We start from the raw sequence: 15,303 nt of genomic DNA, 5'->3' as shown, positions 1-15,303 counted from the left end.
TTTTCATATATTCGTGTGCTCTTAGAAAATTTCTTTCCCTTTGACAACAAAAAGTATTTTATAAGTATAAATTCCCCAGATTTCCATGGAGAAGCAGGAGAAAAGAATGTTAGAATGGGTTTGTAGAGAAGAGATTCCGTATTTTGCAAATAACAATATTAAGAGTGCTTGGAGCCTAATAAATATGCATTGTTATATGCATATCATAAATGCCAACCACTATCTATTCAGTAATTTTTTCTTCTGAGAGAGAAAAATGGAGCTACACTGACTCCTTGGAAAGGCACTTGTCTTCACAGACTGAGGGAGTTTATATGCATATTTAGAGCCTCTTGGGTCTTTTTCATTTCTTACCTTTAGAAGATTGATATACAAGTAAGCAGAGCCGTAAATTACATGGAAAATACGGATCTAGTCATCTATTATATATTTTTCTGAGCCTAACGTATGAAGTAGTGTGCAAGAACAACTAATAGTAGCCTTACTACTTACATTACCTTATCTTTTAAAAGGAAGTTTATATTACTACTTATAGCTTTCAGAAGAAAACTATGCTTTAAATATTAACCTAATTATGACAGAACACAATGGCATTAAAAAGAATAGACCAAACAAACCAAATACATGCAAACAAGTTTTCAGTCCTTTTGGAACTGCTTGTATTCTATAAAAGCAATAGACAACAGAAAGAAAATGCAAAAGCAAATGTAAGACAAGATCAAGGTGTTCCTTGTAGCAATGTATACTGTACATCTATGCTAAGTGAAGCAGTTCTTTTGAGCCAAATGACTGGACACACATGCCCAGCTCAATCTCAGCTTCTACAGTGCAAATCTGAAGATAATGAATTATCACCAATAGCAAACAGCTGTCAGGTTCCTTTTGAGCCCACTCATTCCCTTTCATACCAGAGAAATTCAGTGTGGAGAGTGCACCACCTCTGCCCTTTGGATGCTGTCCCCGGGCCCTCCACCACTCGGTTCCTTCTGATCTGCTCTGCCAACCAGTTCCCACTGCCGTTGCGCATGACGAATTTGTCAAGGAACACCAGCTGGCTCTCTGGCCCGTAGAACCAGTTATAGTTGGAATCCGCGATGGCCACAGTCCTCTGAAACCCTTGGGAAAAAGTGAACAGGAATGTAAGCAAGAACAAATAAAGGTACAAAGATGTATTTGTAGAGCATGATGGTGAAGCCAAGCAGTACAGACACAAACAGAAGCAGCCTTTTCAGATGTTTATAGACCTACTTGTAAATGAGCCATAAACAGGAGCTGTTTCCTTCTGCTGTAGCTAACTTGAATACTCACCTTTCTTCTTCGGCTTTGAGCTACAGTCAGTCAAAGTATTGCAGAAAATGTAAGCAGCACTGTCCCATCCACTTCCTCTCCTCTCTCAAATCTGGCAAAGGTTCATAACTTTCTCTTTTCCTATGTCAATCCAAACTTTCCAAACCAAGAAAAAAGAGGTGTCCCCAAGGTAAAATAAATCAGCATCACCCTAAACCAGCTAGCATGAGTTCACTTTGCTCTTAGGAACCAATCCCCAGTAAATGCCTGAGGTTTCACACGGAGTCAGCACAATTCCTTATGTCCCTGTACTAGCATGCTAAAGCTGCGCTCAACCCCCTTACATACGTGGCTAGATCTGAGGCTCTTATAGCCAAAATAAAGATATCACAGTCTTTTTAACCAGGAACAGTACAAGTTACTAATGAATTGTCCTGCAAATAAGCAACAGAAAACCATCATAAAAAACTTGCACGGCAGCCTGAAACCCAATCTTTTCTGAAAGCTAGAAGGGGTCAGCAATATTTACTAACTTATAACTGGTTTTGTATTTGCACATCTCCGTTTTTCAGTCACAACTAAGACTTCAAATCAGAAATGCTAAAACTCACTGCAGTAGAGAGATCCAACAAGAAAACAGAAATACTAAAATGTCTGCAAGAATCCCAGGCACAGCTACAGGTTGGGCAGAGAAGAGATTCAGAGCAGCCCTGTGGAGAAGGACTTGGGGGTGCTGGTCGATGAGAAAACAAACATCAGCCGGCTTCAGTGTGCAGTCGCAACCCAGAAAGCCAACCGTATCCTGGGCTGCATCAAAAGTAGAGTGACCGGCAGGTCAAAGGAGGTGATCCTGTGCCTTTACTCTGCTCTTGTGAGACCTCACCTGGAGTATTGTGTGCAGTTCTGGTGTCCTCAACATAAAAAGGACATGGAACTGTTGGAACAAGTCCAGAGGAGGGCCACGAGGATGATCAGGGGCCTGGAGCACCTCCTGTATGAACACAGGCTGAGAAAGTTGGGGCTGTTCAGCCTGGAGAAGAGAAGGCTGCGTGGAGACCTCATAGCAGCCTTCCAGTATCTGAAGGGGGCCTATAGGGATGCTGAGGATGGACTCTTCATTAGGGACTGTAGTGATAGGACAAGGGGTAATGGGTTAAAACTTAAACAGGGGAAGTTTAGATTGGATATAAGGAGGAAATTCTTTCCTGTGAGGGTGGTGAGGCACTGGAATGGGTTGCCCAGGGAAGCTGTGAATGCTCCATCCCTGGCAGTGTTCAAGGTCAGGTTGGACGAGGCCTTGGGTGATATGGTTTAGAGTCAGGTGTTCCTGCCCGGGGGTTGGAACTTGATGATCTTAAGGTCCTTTCCAACCCTAACTATTCTATGATTCACCTATTATTGATGTCACATGTTTTTGTTTAACTCTTACTTTGACAAAAGAAAATGGTTCATGTACCCCTGGACTGCACAGAGAAACCTATAATTTGGTTCAATGACATTTTCCAGAAGAAAAATATTATAATAAATAAGCTATAAAAATCCGTTTTATTGTTTTGTGGAAAACTGGTGATCACGTAAAACTTTCCTCCACTTTATTGATAGCTGTACCATGGCTTCATCTTTGCTATTCCTTTCACCTAATCTTTTAGGGTGATGATTTTTGACAAACGAAAAAATCAATATGAATCTTGAAGAACATTATTTTCCAAACAGAAGCCCCCAGAAATAGGTCTGTTTCAAACTTCAAAAACCAGAAATCAAATTGTGAAGGACTGCTTTTTCTCCCAAATGATATTTCTATCTTTTCACTGGTTTTAAAAGCTGGAGTTTAATAAACAATGACCATTAACAAGCAGTGCTAAACAAGGATGTTGCTGTTTTGATGAATGATGAAAGTAAAATCCAAGGAAAAGGTTATTTAAAAAAAAATCCAAGTACAAACTTATTTTCCAAACGGCCTTTTTTCAAAGTATGAACTTTACAGCTGCTTCAAGAATTACAAGTCATCTTCATTCATCCAGTGGACCTACCTGGCAGGACAGTTCTGTACATAAATGCAAAGTGCTGCTTGAGCCAGGGGTGGTTGAAGTGATTGATATCAAAGTGCCTTTGGACAAGAAACATGTACTGAAACAGCGATCTAGTTGTGTAGCTGCCATAAGCCACCCCTTCATAAAGGGAGCCATCTGTGACCTCCTGCAGCAGCACTACTGACTTCTCCATGATGGCCAACACTTGCTTGGTCCACAAGTAAGCTTCCTGAAGGTAGCCTGAAAGAGAAAGATGTTGGCAAATCAAATTACAACCCTACAGATCATAGATCATCTGTACTCCCACAGTGCGATTCGTTACAGCAAGTAATCTGCAATCCAAAGCCCTATATAATACAGCCTAGTGTTGCCACATGTGTCCCTGTAGTTCTAGGGTATAAAAACACTGTACTTAAACACAGCAAAGCAAGATTACATGAGCAGGGAAAAATTATCAAACATCTTTTGCTAATCATGTGGGATTATGCTTTCCATCTTAAAAGGAAAGTTTCCTTAATTCATTCAAGACATGCAAAAAGGAAAGAGCCATACTAAGACTATTTATTGTATTTAAAACTAAAGCTGTATAAAAACAATGTAAGGTCCCCACTAGAGGGCTCCAATAATGCAAATATTCTGATCAGTCATTTTACACTGTCATGATCTCCAGTGTGGTAGGAGATCCTCAGACTTTAAAAATACAAAGAAGTTCACATCTGAGCTGCAGTTAACTGATATTCTGCTAATTTGTTCTATTTTAAGACATGCTTCATTCTACTTACATTTACAGTTTGTTGGACAACCTAAAGGGTTATCCAAATAGAAGTTATTTTGGAAAAATTTTGCATGGTTAATTCCAAATGCAGATTCCTCATTCCCAGAATAAAATTTTCCAACTACGTTAACTTTCAGCCTCCACATACAAAAGCCCTAAACAGTTATATTTATTTCCAAGAAAAATCTCTCAGAGATCTTACTGTTTTGGTCTGCCAGGAGCTGGGAAGAGGTGGTGACAAGACTTTCCCAAGGCTTATCTGCATTCACCAAGGAACAAACACAAGCATGAGAGCTTCAGCACTGCATTCATGCATTGCAGAAGTCAGTATGTGGATCCCAGCAGAGGAAAAGCTACATGCCTTCTCTTATTTTCTTTTTTATTTCACTGGCAAGAGAAGTTAGGACTAACCAGAGATCAACTGGCTTGTACTTCTATACGGCAACTTAGTGTCTACCTATGTCAAAGTGTCTGAGCACAGACTTAACCAGACAAGACTTATTTCCACCATACAGCAGAGCTCAGCTAGCATACATTACACCCTATTATGTGGTAAAGTAGTGCCTGCTGAATGAAACGCACGTGCCAGGATAAGGGAGTATGAGCTACATTCAAAGCTGCTACTTAAGACTGCATTTATGCTCAGCAGACTGATGAGCGATTCAGACATCCTACTAGTCAAGGCTGCCAGAAAATCCTGCTCAGTTAACAGAGACAAAAAAATTGTGAAGTCTAAGCTAAACAGACAATCTAATGTGGTATTCCTACTGAAGAATCAACTAAGATGGGGAAGCCCTGAGGAACAGGGGCAGGTGATGCTACTTACTTCCACTTACTTTACTCACAGCTATCTTGACACTGCTTCATTACTCTGATGGAGTTGGGAGCACAGGGGTCTGTCCAAATAAAACCCCAAATGCTTCCATTCTTGTTTTTCCTTCTGACATAACAGCCACAACAACTAGCTTCTGACTGCTGCACTAGCAAGAATGGTATTTTCCATGGTTCAGCACAGTGCATTTACCATTGTAACATATGCATTTACCAATTCATATATGTTCTGTTTATTTAGTGTACGTCTATGATTTAACCCTATGCTTGTAGTATATTAAAAGAGCAATAATATGTTAGAATGAAAAAAGTACAGACTCAACACTCTGTCAGGCTATACAACAAACCAGAACAAATCTCACCTAAAATCAGCAGTATCTGTATCAAGTTGGGCCTTACTCAAGTTTCTTTTTTGAATACCTGAGTGTTTAATATCACTACAAAGACTATGTGTGTGTCTATAATTCATTTTAATAAGTTTTTCATTCCCATTACAATGTTTACATATTTTTAAGCTGGATATTTACCATCTGCATGTTTCAATAGCTCAATTGTGTTTAAAATTATTAGTTGGAATTTAAACCTTTTGGGAGTAAGTTTTTACACTAGGATACACTATTTGCATTTGCTATGCATCTGATACAGGAAGAATACTATGTTCACCTCCCTTCTCCCTACTTTTTTTTCTCCTTCAGAAAAAGTCTTTCATTCTGGAAAGAAAAATTTTTAATTTTTTTTTTTTAAATTTTAGGCTTAAATGTCTTTTTTTTTTTAATAAAGTTGCTCTATATTGAAAAGAACTGATTTTTCATTTAGAAATATGCAATCTGTTCTGATTTATTTTCATTGAATTATCACCACTATTTTAAAATGGTTCAAGTGTTGCTCTATTTGCCTTTGCCTCCTACCCCCCATCAAAAAAACCCACCTACCTTTGGTGAAAGAAATACTGTCTGACTTTATTTGTGATGTTATCATTGTTTGGCACAAAGCATACTTATGGTCTACACTCTAATGAAAAGCAGAGTCATCTTGCAGACTGCCAGCTTTCTGCACTGACGGAGGCTTGGGGAAGGATGGAATTATGAGGAATTTAGCAAAACCCACTGAATAAATATGGTATGAGTCTTGAATTTGTGGAAGGCAAGACAGAAGGAAAGGGAGTAACACATACATACACTCTTGCTGCTTTTCAACATATGCACACTGGGAAATGAACTTGTTTTGACAAACACTTAACAAACGATGTTCCCCTAAATAGCAGATTTTTGTCACACTTCTTTGGATATCTAAAAGATCCAATGATGCACAGATGTGCCTTTGCTTGGCACAGCTGAATAGCTTGGCAATGCCATCGGCACCCAGAAACTAGATTTTCCTTGGCTTGCAGCAAGTAAATAGTTCCATTGGGCATCATGTTTTCAAAATACTTCTAGCACATATTAAATAATCACTTGACAAAGTAGTGACATGTTCTCATAGAAGCAGAAGCTGCCTCCATGACTTCTACCTCTCAGCTAAAGTACCACTGGGGTTTAAAGTCAGGATTTCTTATCTGCTCTCTCTCTGTGACTCTGACTCAAATTCTTGTTTACACAGAGTATCACTTCGACAGGGGCAGAGGAATAGCTCCAGGCAGAGCAGCTAAGAGTGACTGGAAAGGTTATTCACCTGGGAACTGGAAAGTGTAAGTTTTAGTTCCTGAAGCAAAGAAGGAGATGACATCTGGCAGACACCTCTTGAAAGAAGGTTGGGGGGTGCAATGGCATAGTTCAGAGGAACAAAGGCAAAGCCCTGCCCATCTCCACAGAACAGGATACTGTTCTGAGCTCCCAAGCTGTGGTCTTTGGGTGGATGAAATTACACCTTTACAGCTCTCTCAGGGAGACAGGACAGAAGTTTTGGGTGAAATTCCAGGTTATCCTGTTGTCTAGCTCCCAGGTCAGAGCATGGGGTGTTCTCAACTGCTGACTTTCTCAGTATATTGTGTAAGGAGACCAAGTGCATCAGTCTTGACTGACTGAAAATCTACCTGGAAGACCATGTCTGTAAATCTGGGCTAGACAGACTATACACAAGGGGATTTTTAATTCTTACAAACAATGAGGCAAGAATTCAGTATCACTTAGAAAACTGGATTTATATACAAGGGTATATATCCATATATAATATACCTTGTACATCCGCTCACAGATGTTTTTTCTAGTCAGTAAAACTAAGTTTTTCTAAGCAGCAAAAGAACAAACCCATTACTGCTGTAATCTCAGAAGCATTTCTATCAATTCCTGAACTCTGCTGCATAAATAGCTGATTGAGTTGATACACTTCAGAAAAACGTTCCTATGGTTTAGCACATACCTTGATTCATCAGAACAAGGCTTCCTGCCAGCAGGGCCACACAGTTGGTAGGCTGGTGGTTGTGGAGGTACTGGAAGCCCCATCCACGTCTGTATGATGTTTCGTACATATATCCCGAGGCATTGGCAATTACCTCAAGAAATCTTTCCTGTTGAGTCTTGCTGAGATAGCTGTATAAGAAGTCATACGCAGTGGCAAAACCAACTAAGGAGTGAGCAAGAGGGACTTCATCCCACGGGGCATCCTTCACTAGCCTGTCAATAAAGAAAGATGCCAGTTAATTGAGTTTCACCTACTTCTTTTTCTCTGTGACTGTACTGTGAGTTGTGTATGACTTAATGCCTCTGAAGCTAGGCAATTAATGCTGAATTTTAACACAGTAGCAAGCTACCTACCAAGTCTCTGATATATTTTTTTTTTCCTTTTCAGTATTTAACATAAAACAGAGGTAAAATGATGCTACTGCTCAGAATTATTTTATAGAAACTACCCACTTGTATCCAATGATTACACCAAACTTTGCAAAATAGCAAATTTGTACCAAGAAAATTCATAATGGAGGTAGAGATAGTGCAGAACAAATATTTCTCTTAAATCAAGCATTTATTGTGTATCAAAGACTTTAGTTTTGCAGTACTTACAGTACTTCAAACCCATGGTTCTACACAAAAGGGAAATGCGAGGGAATACATTGTGAAAAAAATCTTAGATAGACTGAACAACGATCAGTTGTTTTCCTAGCTATTCCTTTCTTTCACTTTCTTTGCAATACATTTTTTATTACAGAAATGAATTTTAAATTGTTGAGATGAGAGAGTGCAATCAGTGGAAATGGCATTGTGCTCCTGAAGACATGCACCTTCCCTGCTTTAACTATTCTATGACTCTATAAATATGATTTCATCTTAATTTATGTAAGTAGTAATGTGACCAGATGACCAAAAGAGCAAGATTTAAAAAAAAGAAAAAAAGAAAAAAAAAAAGCCCTCATTCTGCTTTAGGAACATTTATTTGCATTCAAAATGCATGAATGAATGACTGAAAAATTATTACCGTCAGCCCAGGGCACTGCAACTATGGTAAAACACAACATACACGAGTGAGAAAAATGACCTTTTAGTTCAGTATTTCTAACTTCACTGGAAAACCTCAAATTAACTTGGCACATTCACACCTGTATGTAAGGAAAGTCTCTGTAGGCTATTAGATTAGCTGAATTTCCAACACTTTTAAATGTTCACCTTCTTGCAGCTACAATCCCATTTTCTGCTGAGTGAAGCTATGCATTCAGTTTATCTTTTTTCAAAATGAAACATTTACCTCACAGATTTTTAATTAAATACTTGAATGCATTCAGCACTGATCAGCAGGACTTGAACCAAGGGTTTTATTGGACTCGAGTTTTTTGTTTGTCCAATTTTTTTTCTTGGTTAGCAGACAGGCATTGACAGAAGACGGCTGTGAACAATGTAAGACAGAGGGCTGTAAGTGTGGTAACAAGTGACTGTCAAAGCATCAGGAAAAAAAGTTCTAGAAATTTATTACTCATCATCTCCACATCCATTCTCTGTGGTCAATGTTAGGAACATCTCTTTGTCATTCATTTTTCTGGTCCAAACTCTAAGCTTGCCAGTGAAGACTTCCAGCCAGGTATAGGAAAATACCTGACTTATGTTTTCACTTAATTCTTTTGCAAAAAATTACAGACCCGTAACCCAAAACATTTACATGCTTTTCCTAGATGCTCATTCTTTTTGTGTTTCTGGATAAACTGGAAGAAAACGTAGCTGAACTGATCAAGCAACTCTTCCGATTCTCCAGATTTATTCATACTGTGTCGCTGAGGCACAAAAATTGATAATCTGAGTTAACTGGTTATCTGTCAATCTCAATTAATCCTCTGTGTCTCTATTTCTGCAATTTCATCTTTTCTTATCACTGAAAAAGTTCTTAAAATGTTGGTAGTCTTGTACGTAAACATAAAGTTGCATTCTATGCCGATGATAGGGAACACAGCGGCACTGTGATTGCTATCAGAAATCCTCTGACACATGAACATACCTTAAACCACCTGTATCCTGAATCCTAATTTCTGAAATATTTTTAGTTTTGCTTTTCACTAAACTATTGCACATTCAGAAATTAGAGTTCAAATGGGTACGGGATGTATCACTTTACAGGCCTTTGTCTGGAACAGTTACAAAATGAGGCTAAGCCATACATTAGGTCTGAAGAAAAAAACTAACAGAATTTAAAACATTTAACTCAAAGTTCAGTCCTCTTCTAAAAGACTACAAGTTGCTAATTAGAATGTGCTTAAAGCTATTTAATTATCTTTATGTGCCTTCATCTTAAATGAGATTTGACAGTGGAACTGATTTATTGTAACTTTCATTTTGAAGATTTATGCTAACTTCATGTTCCGTTTCAAATGCAATATGGAGTCAAATTCTATAGTATAAAAGATATTTGTATAGTAAGTCTTGTATAAAGTTAACAGAGGAGACGCACACAAGGAATAGAGAAAATTAAAGATGACAATTTAAAGACCCTCATTTCTAAACATACAAAACCACAGCCAACATCTGTTCATAAAATGCAACTCTCTTGAAGTAGTAACTCTTCAGCTGATACAAATCAGGGCACCTCCATTAAGCGAATTTCAGTGGGAATAAGCAATGTACACCAAACAGTATGGAAAATTATTCACAAGAAGAACGGTCAAGTAGCAAGCTTTTTTTAATCTAAATTACACCTCATTTTTCAAACGTATCTATAGTGTCAGATTTGATAAACAGCCTGGCTGATAAACTGTGGGAAACCATGATACCATAGGCTAACACTGAACATATTATGTGAAAAAAAAGAGTTTTCAGGACAACCTATTAACTACTCTTCTCTAAAATACTGAAGAAGAGTTGCCTGTATTTACAAATTAAGATAGGTAAAAACATGCCAATGCTTTGCACTGGAAAACAGGCAGAAAACAGCTATTTTCTAAGCCTCGCAGGCGTAAAACTTAACATCAGATAGTTTGAACCTCAGCTTAGCAATTAACTGTGTCTAAAGACAGCAAGTAACCTTTACCTCAATGCTGCATTAGCCTTTTTGGTCTTTTAAAGGTATCAGATGTTACCAAGAAAGAATCCAAAGTAAATAGAATCACAGAAGAAGCCAGAAAATACGTCAGATGTTCTGTTTTAGGAGGGGGTTTGGAGTTGGTTTTGTTTTGGTTTATTGTGTTTTAATTCTGATTGCTTTCAGCAGAAATGTATGTAGATTGACTGGCAGAATTGTCTGCTTGATTATCGTATGGAAAATTTAAATGGCTTTCCTTGTGTTGTAGATGGGATAAACTTCCTATGCTTGGGAACTTTATATAAGGAGCAAATGCTTCCCTGAGAAGCTTTTTACTATCCAGTCAATTTTTAAACTTTCTGTGTTCCTGAATGTGTTTGTCTTCCAACTGCCTTTATATGAGACATCTGATTAGAAGAGCCATGCTCAGTTTAACCATCCTGGCTGAGCCTTTTGTAATGCCTCTCATCACTTACTCAGTGATCTTACTCAGAAACTTACTTAGTTTCTGTCATAGAATCATAGAATAGTTAGGGTTGGAAAGGACCTTAAGATCATCAAGTTCAAACCCCCCCGCCATGGGCAGGGACACCTTACACTAAACCATGTCACCCAAGGCTACGTCCAACCTGATCTTGAACACTGCCAGGGATGACGCATTCACAACCTCCCTGGGCAACCTATTCCAGGGCCTCACCACCTTTACAGGAAAGAATTTCCTCCTTATATCCAATCTAAACTTCCCCTGTTTAAGTTTGAACCCATTACCCCTTGTCCTGTCACTACAGTCCCTAATGAAGAGTCCATCCCCAACATCCCTATATGCCCCCTTCAGATACTGGAAGGTTGCTATGATGGATTCTTTAGTATACAGCAACTACTTAGTTGCAAACATAAGCACTTTGCAGACAACTGTTCAAAAGTTCCAAAACGTATTTTAAAGTAACAGCTAAACCATAAACGCATCCCTATGGAGAGTACAAAAAAAACCCAAACAACAAAACAACAATAACAACAACAAAACAAACCCGAAAGTATTTTTTTTTTGTACTTCTGTATCTATATCTGTATCCATAAGAGGTCCTTATCTGGAAACTTGAGAAGGTTTGTAAAAGAGTAAAAGTGATGAACTGGTTTCCTGCCTAATGACTGAACACCATAAACATCCTAAGTCATATGCATCATTCTGCACAAAGAACTGCAGTCTGAAGAAATTCTGTGGAGGGCACAGGACAAACAGATGCCTGGGTATTCTTTCAAGTTCTCTTCATCTGCATCATATAAAATATTTCTGTTATTTTATTTTAAACATTAAGAGTTTGATATAAATTCTCCCATGAAGAAACTGGATAAATAAGGACATCATGGATAAGTTTGGTATTATGTATAAGTACTATGGTTTTCTTACATGTGCTGAGAATTTTTGCATGTTACAACATGGCTATTTGTTTTAGATTTGCCACAGTCTGCAATGAACAATGAAACTGAAGAGGGATTTAAGATACAGTTCTTTTAGTCATCGATTTATGATGTCAGGAACCATCAGGCATGCAATGCATGTTCAAGGCTACGAGTGTACATAGCACTTACACTAAATATGATTATGTGCTCTACATACATATACTAATTGTATACTATTTTGGATGGGAAGTGAAAATCAGTATCAACAACAAAACCAACAAGAAATATTGTAGTAGAATTACCACAACCTCTCCATTTCTTGACAACATTAATGTCTCCTCTCTCAGCAGAAACAGTTGTCTGTATTTTTCCCTTATTTCTGTCTACTACTAACTACTTCCTTACTGAAGAAAGAAATATTAGCATTTATCTAAGAAATATAAGCCAAGAGGGGAAAAATACTCTGCTGAGTTCAAGGCAGGATTTAAATCAAACTCTCATGCTTAATTGCATTCTATGATCATGACTTGTGGGATGTTTAGAATTGCCTTTATTTCATTTTGTATCCAGAATGTAAAATCAAGTTGAAGCAAATAGGAAAATAACACTCTCTAATTTGAGAAACAGAATACCCTCCAGGCACTGTGAGATCTGATTTCTAGCCTCAAGGTCAGTAAGTAATAAGGCATCATTGCATGCAAAGTGACGCATTAAGCACATCCTGACATATATATTACACGAGTAATCCACACCCTGAAGTTTAATGCTCCAAACACTCAAATGATAAATTACTGCAGAATAGCTCTTGGAGTTTGAGGGCAGATTAAGCTAATGATTGAAGGAAGCATGTCAGTATTCCCTCCTCAGTACTGAACTTCTCACTCTTACTAGGTGGATCCAAAGGAAATGAGTATTTTCTAAAGACAGGTGAAAATTAGTTGAAGGACAGCCCTCTAGTATATTTTGATGCAATTATCTTAGCTAACAGCATGGTAGAGATTAATGCACATTAAATGTCAATTGTGGATAAAACATATGTCATGTAATGGGGCCAACTAACCTGTTGATCCTGAAATCAATAGTGTAATTGTACAGTCTTCCCAATGGCAATGCTTTGGCACCCCACAGACCCTTCCCATTGTTCTGACCCACTTCTGGGGGAAGGAGATACAGCTTTAAACCCCCAGGCAGGCAAAGGAGAGAAATAATTCTTCTGTGTCCATAGGGAATATACATACCAAGAGGGAGTATAACCAATGGAAATGAGACCACCAACATTTATTTTATAAACTTGACTAAATTTTCAGTATTTTTTCTTAACAAAGCTTCCAAAACAAAATATTTTCTTGTGCTCAAATAGAGTATTTTCTTCACTAATGGAACAGAAACTTCCAATTTTTGTTTTGGAAAGAAAAAAGAAAAATCCTTGAAAAAATCTGTTTCATCCAAAGCAACCTCTCAACGTCCACCTTTTCTACATTTTTCTAGTTGGCTGCCATAACAGAAACCCTATTTCTGCATAACCTAAGCGCTCAGGCATTTGCAACAACAAAAACATTAAGAATAAGAAGCATCTTTGAAAAATTGATAATTTATATTTCTGGTGTCTAAACAAGAAATAAACAAGAAATAAACAAACTTGTCTTGTAAAACAAGTTTGTCCTATCTCTTTACCAGCTGTGTTTCAGCAGCAGCCATTCTGACATGCTCAGGTTCATTGCAGCTCAGTTCACAGGGAGACAGCCAAAGGAGTGGTTAATTGGAAAGGGCTACATTCATATCAACATGGAAAAAAGAAGGCAACATAAAATGTTGTCTCAACGTTTTTCAGAAGTTTTAAGAGCTTCCTGTAAAAGTAGGGTTGTACTGCCTAGGTGCTGAGAAGGCAAGTGGAACTGTACTCCTTTGGAGACTTTAATCTGCTTTCTAGCCTCTTTTTCACTGTTTCCCCATAGGTCTATAATCATCATTTTGCTGCTTCTGAAGCTTCTTTCAGATCCTCTTCTCTCATTTTTAGCTTTAATCACAAGAGAGGCCTTTTCACACTCGGCTTACTCTTAATATTAATGATGATCCTTCTGTGTTGACACATTAGTAAACAAGAACTGAGCCTGTTTCAGTAATTCTCAGTGCCGTATTAAGCAGACACAGAAGTTTAGTTATTATTTCAACAGATTAGCTCTTCTAGCAAAATTTTATATGAGGTATGCCACAAAGTGAGCTCCCTGTAGCTACCACACAACTTCAGCGTCTATTTATTTCCTAGAGATAGAATCATAGAATCATAGAATAGTTAGGGTTGGAAAGGACCTTAAGGTCATCAAGTTCCAACCCCCCTGCCATGGGCAGAGACACCTCCCCCTAAACCATATCACCTAAGGCCTTGTCCAACCTAGCCTTGAACACTGCCAGGGATGAAGCATTCACAGCCTCCCTGGGCAACCTATTCCAGTGCCTCACTACCCTAACAGGAAAGAATTCCCTCCTTATATCCAATCTAAACTTCCCTGTTTAAGTTTTAATCCATTACCCCTTGTCCTACCACTACAGTCCCTAATGAGGAGTCCACCCCCAGCATCCCTATATGCCCCCTTCAGATACTGGAAGGCTGCTATGAGGTCTCCACGCAGCCTTCTCTTCTCCAGGCTGAACAGCCCCAACTTTCTCATCCGATCTTCATACGGGAGGTGCTCCAGTCCCCTGATCATTCTCGTGGCCCTCCTCTGGACTTGTTCCAACAGTTCCATGTCCTTTTTATGTTGAGGACACCAGGACTGTACACAATACTTCAAGTGAGGCCTCAGGAGAGCAGAATAAAGGGGCAGGATCACCTCCTTCGACCTGCTGGTCATGCACCTTTTGATGCAGCCCAGGATACAGTTGGCTTTCTGGGCTGCAAGCGCACACTGCTGGCTCATGTTCATTTTCTCATCGGCCAGCACCCCCAAGTCCTTCTCCGCAGGGCTGCTCTGAATCTCTTCTCTGCCCAGCCTGTAGCTGTGCCTGGGATTGCTCTGACCCAGGTGTAGGACCTTGCACTTGGCATGGTTAAACTTCATGAGGTTGCCATCAGCCCACCTCACAAGCGTGTCAAGGTCCCTCTGGATGGCATTCCTTCCCTCCAGCGTATCAACCGAACCACACAGCTTGGTGTCATCGGCAAACTTGCTGAGGGCGCACTCAATCCCACTGTCCCTGCCAGCGACAAAGATGTTAAACAAGACCGGTCCCAACACCGATCCCTGAGGGACACCACTCGTAACTTGTCTCCAGCCAGACATTGAGCCATTGACCACAACTCTTTGTGTGCAGCCATCCAGCCGGTTCTTTATCCACCGAGTGGTCCATTCATCAAATTGATGTCTCTCCAATTTAGAGACAAGAATGTCGTGTGGGACAGTGTCGAACGCTTTACATCAATTACAAAAGAAGGTATAAAAGAAGCTCTTCAAAATCCAGCTGGACATGTAATTTCACAGGTATGCACAGCTTCTATTTTAAAATGCTACATATGAAAAAGATAAACCCAGTATGAGGGTTTGA

General features: G+C 39.0%; 1 protein-coding gene across 3 annotated transcripts in view; it reads right to left on the bottom strand.

Moving 5' to 3' along the window:
* The window catches only part of DSE (dermatan sulfate epimerase), a 36,322-nt gene that overhangs the window by 4,143 nt on the left and 16,876 nt on the right, over positions 1 to 15,303 (bottom strand). For 2 of the 3 annotated variants that reach the window (XM_061366165.1, XM_061366166.1), the window contains 3 exons: positions 7,282 to 7,535; positions 3,318 to 3,557; positions 909 to 1,116 (listed from right to left, as the gene is read on the bottom strand). In XM_061366165.1, the coding sequence (XP_061222149.1) occupies positions 909 to 1,116; positions 3,318 to 3,557; positions 7,282 to 7,535 (702 nt within the window). Of the gene's footprint in view, positions 1 to 908; positions 1,117 to 3,317; positions 3,558 to 7,281; positions 7,536 to 15,303 lie in introns of those variants that run through there. The other variant, XM_061366167.1, reaches the window with a different exon arrangement.

The sequence above is a fragment of the Neopsephotus bourkii genome, unplaced genomic scaffold, assembly GCF_033783945.1.
Source record: "Neopsephotus bourkii isolate Nb327-2 ecotype Australia unplaced genomic scaffold, CSIRO-AGI_Nbou_v1 NB_1314, whole genome shotgun sequence".
In the NCBI taxonomy this organism is placed as follows: Eukaryota; Metazoa; Chordata; class Aves; order Psittaciformes; family Psittacidae; genus Neopsephotus; species Neopsephotus bourkii.
Note: the sequence above shows the minus strand (reverse complement) of the source record. Positions and strands in the feature narration are given on the sequence as shown.